The 4437-nt window shown below is 40.9% G+C and overlaps 1 protein-coding gene across 1 annotated transcript in view; it reads right to left on the reverse strand.

Annotated features, from left to right (window-relative positions):
• Positions 1–3008, reverse strand: part of tp53 (tumor protein p53) — a 7417-nt gene extending 4409 nt beyond the window's left edge. Inside the window, exons 1-6 of the mRNA XM_014019513.1 lie at positions 2893–3008; positions 1999–2089; positions 1823–1910; positions 1553–1720; positions 535–709; positions 335–447 (exon numbers count right to left, since the gene is read on the reverse strand). Of these exons, the coding sequence (XP_013874967.1) occupies positions 335–447; positions 535–709; positions 1553–1720; positions 1823–1910; positions 1999–2054 (600 nt within the window). The 5' untranslated portion in view covers positions 2055–2089; positions 2893–3008. The remainder of the gene's footprint in view (positions 1–334; positions 448–534; positions 710–1552; positions 1721–1822; positions 1911–1998; positions 2090–2892) is intronic.
• Positions 3009–4437: the final 1429 nt, after the last annotated feature.

Here is a 4437-nt window from a genome sequence, read left to right on the forward strand (position 1 = left end):
ATACCAGAAGTCAAAGCTGGAGGAGCTGAACGTTTTGATTTACAAATTGTTGAAACAAAAACTGCAAAATGAGAAGGTGACAAAAACATGTACAGTTTTAAAGAATGCTGAACACAGCTCCATTCATTTTCAGTGTGATAAAATGTGGCCGAAACAGTGAAATATCTAAAGTAAACAGCTGAAATACCAGAGGTCAAAGCTGGAGGAGCTGAACGTTTTGATTTACAAATTGTTGAAACAAAAACTGCAAAATGAGAAGGTGACAAAAACATGTACAGAAGTAAAAATTTGATCTGAATAGTGCGAAAGTTTGTGAAGTTCCCAAAAGTGATACCTGCGGGGGCTCATAAGGCACAGTCACACTCTGCCTCTTAGTGTTCGGATCCTCAAAGTACTGGGCCAGCTGACTGCCCTCCACCCGGATCAGATGGCTGCGATTCTCTGAGGCTGAAAGAACAGATAAAAAGATCCTCCAGCTTGATTCTAAACCACAGTTTAAATACTTCAGATCAATTGTTAAAGAAATGTTCTTACAGTCCTTTGTTTGATGGTGGGGGCATCTCTTAACCACCTCTGCYACATACTCTGCTTTCTTATACACCGCAGTGGCCCTGAGGATGGTGCCGTGAGGCGGCTCGGCGCTGACCAGAACTCCGATGGGCGTATTTTTTTCGAGCTGACAATACAGCTTCTTCAACACCTCAGAAAACTGTAAGCAACGAGACGAGCACAGACATCAGCTCTCTGACTGGATCTGCTTCTAGACAAAAGCAATCAGAAAAACTAAAAGCCACAAACTTTGATGGAAAAACTGTTAAAGCTGCCGTGAACTCCRAAAACACTAACAAGTTTATAAAATCTCTCACCAAAGAGGGGACGTCAGACTGATCAAACTTCATAACTCCCTCCTTTCTGATGGTTTTAACCCTTTAACTGCGAGGGACGTCCGTGCAGGAACATGCCCCGTCATGTCGCTGCTGTGCTTTTACAACCGAACTGCACCTCTCCCCCCCCTCACACTTCAGCTGCAGTAGCGAGGAGGCGGGGAGACCACCCGAACCTCCACTGAATGAGCCAACCGTGTGGCCCGGGGTGGATGAGTGACGCGGGGAAACTTCACCAGCATTGGCTGTGTGAGCGCAGCGACCACCTCGAAACCTTCAAGTTTAAAATCAGCACAATGAATGAGACTCCGCATGAAAGGCTCCAGAAGAGAGCGAATGGATTTCGAAGCATYGAGGTAAGATGTTTTATTTCACAGATAATGTGGAAAAATTATTATACTTATTGGAAAATATTAAACTTTACAAAAAAACTTTATTTTCAAACCAATAGTCCTAATTCCCTACAAAATTTAGTATAAAAGATGAAAACAGATTAAAAAACTGTTAAAATATAAAAACAAGAGTTCTCCTGATGAAGCGCTTCTGCTCCTCATCGCTTTTTAAAAAAGGGTTTGAATACTATGAAAATACAACTAAATACATGGAGCAGATACAACACATTTAAGACTTCTCTGAAAACAAAACACAACTATGAAACTTTAACTTACAGTCGACGTCACCGACTTCGCCATGCCGGTCTTTTGAAAATGGAGCTCGAAGCCATAATCTCCCGGGTAGTCTGAGGTTTCAGGGACTGTGGAGGACGGGGGGTTAGCCACGTCAGACGGCCTCCCGTTGGGGTTTAACAGCAGATCATACGTGCTCAATTCGGACTCCTGCAAGATGCGTTAAAGGACACACAAAATATGTTAAAACAAATGTAAAATTATCACTAAAATTCTGTCAGGAAGGTTTCAGGTCACAGCAAAGAGACTTACCAGCCACGCACTAYTAGGCATCGTATTTTCAGTCCTGTAGCAGGAGGGTTGTGCGGAGGGTAGATCATTCACATCATTCGTGGTGCAGCTTTTTAAGAACAAGGAACAAAATGTTAAGTTTCACAGAGCAAATTCGTGTCTTTAAAAACGATCGGCGGCGTTCACTTCATACTCACACACTTGCCCACAACTCGCTGAACGAGTCGGGCAAATCCATGTCTGGTTCTCCCATATTTCTCTTCGATCCACTTCAAGTGAACGAAAACACTGTGGGACACAAACAGGAGGTGACGACTTGAGCTGAGATCAACTAATACAASTCTACAAATAAGTTTATCAACATAATACCACAAATGCTTAATTACATTTTTAACATCAAAACTACAATTATGTCCTGTTGTGGTTTGGTAATAGCTCTAATTAAAGTCAAAAAGCTAAACAGCAATTAAACATGCAAGAACATTTAATAATCTATGCAATGTGTTTATAATGACACTTCTAAATAAGCCTAATAAGTTGGAAAGAGTTTTGTTATTATTTTTGTCCCATGGTGAACCAAACAGGAAATAAACCAAMTCAAGTAGGCCTTTGTCTGACCCACTTTTAAATAAACTGCAAAATATTTAAAATAAAATGTGTTTTTTACTCTCACAGTTTTATACAGTTCAGAATAAAGCCAACCAAACAACAAAAACAAAAAAACCCAACTAAATAACTTCGCTTTGATTCATTTTCTAATCGAAGCGGCTGCTAGCTTAACTTGAATGAAGCTAGCATCCGCTGCTGGTAGAGGCAACACTATGAAATATAATAATACAATAAAAACTTTAAATAACGTCGAAACGTTTTTAAAAATAATAGCTATCGATTGTCCAACACTGAAACGCGTGTAAATAAACCGTACATGTTTCTTTTTCTTGTTTTATCGCAGAAGCCTCATTTAGCGTGTGCGGCTAGCTTACGAAGAAACGACGTTTGCGAAACACCGCGAAAAATGAGCTGATATATAGGAGTAACTTTGACAGAAAGCGCGTTTAAGTCTGCACCGTTGTCTTTAATGTTGTGCTGACCTGCCACTGGAAGATGACTCAGAATGTAAAGTGTGGGAACGATGACACCGTCGAGGAAAAATCAAAATATTTGTGGATACAAAGTGAGCACGCTGTCGGGGGATTCCCAGGGAGGACAAGGGGAGGAGCTCATTTTATTCTCCGGCGTCGACCAATCAGTGAGTAGCAAAGCTGTGAACTATCCAATGGCATACGACGCCGTGCATAGACCACGCAGRCTGCGCACCATTTATTAACCGGTTGACAAAGCGGAGTGCGGGGTGGGCGGAATTTGATCTTCATTYATGCGACAAATCCAAAAGGCAGCGGGCTACATCGCCCCCCTCTTAAACCATATGACTGATAYAAAGCTGTTTTGATGCAGCAGGTTTTAAATGCAGTGAATAAAGCCCGGTACTCTGCTGAAYAAAATGAACTGGACATGAATTACAAGACTGTGTGTTATGTGGTTTAAGGTGTCTCACTTTTACAACTCCAAAAACAACTGATTAACTTTTGGACCCAACACAGTCAAGATGGCCTGCTACAGCAAATCAAAAAAACACAAAAAACAGCTAAAACTCAGTTTTATTTTATGTGATAATCTTAATTTAAAAGTAATGACAGGCAGCTGGTGATATGCAGAAATGCTCAGTCTTCTTATATTGCACATGAGCTGGTATTGAAACTGTAGGTTGAGTTCAAACAATTAAGTAAATTTCTCTGATATTTTGTCSGTATACAGGCCGGATGATGCTGCCTCTGTTACAGACGAGATATCTACAGATCTGGTGCCTCTGCATAAACCCGTCACGTGGAGTCACATCCAAATAGTTTTGTCCACCTGTTGGTTCTCACCTGTCTCTGGTTCTAGTTCCACTTCAGGAACATGTCGCCTGTTCGACCTTTGAATGAACGTAGACAGAGTCAGGGAGTCATCTCTGAAGCTGCACCAGAGCGGTCTGGCTCATAAAAACATCTGAGGTTCTGATTATTCTTATCAGTATTTTTTTTTTTATATATTTTCAGTTTTGCATCTTTGTGACGTGATGCTAAACCGATCCAGGGCTGTGTGTGACCCAATATTATTCCCATCTATCCATCCATCCATCCATCCATCCATCCATCCATCCATCCATCCTTCATTCATCCATCCATCCATCCATCCATCCATCCATCCATCCATCCATCCATCCATTATCCATCATCTACTGTATCTATAATTCATCCATCCATCCATCCATCCATCCATTATCCATCATCTACTGTATCTATAATTCATCCATCCATCCATCCATCCATCCATCCATCCATCCATCCATCCATCCATCCATTATCCATCATCTACTGTATCTATAATTCATCTATCCATCCATCCATCCATCCATCCATCCATCCATCCATCCATCCATCCATCCAACCAACCATCCATCATTCATCCATCCATCATCCATCCATCATTCATTCATCCATCCATTATCCATCATCTATCTTTCATTCATCTATCTATCTATCTATCTATCTATCTATCTATCTATCTATCTATCTATCTATCTATCTATCTAT

The sequence above is a fragment of the Austrofundulus limnaeus genome, unplaced genomic scaffold (assembly GCF_001266775.1).
Source record: "Austrofundulus limnaeus strain Quisiro unplaced genomic scaffold, Austrofundulus_limnaeus-1.0 Scaffold223, whole genome shotgun sequence".
NCBI classification, from domain to species: Eukaryota; Metazoa; Chordata; class Actinopteri; order Cyprinodontiformes; family Rivulidae; genus Austrofundulus; species Austrofundulus limnaeus.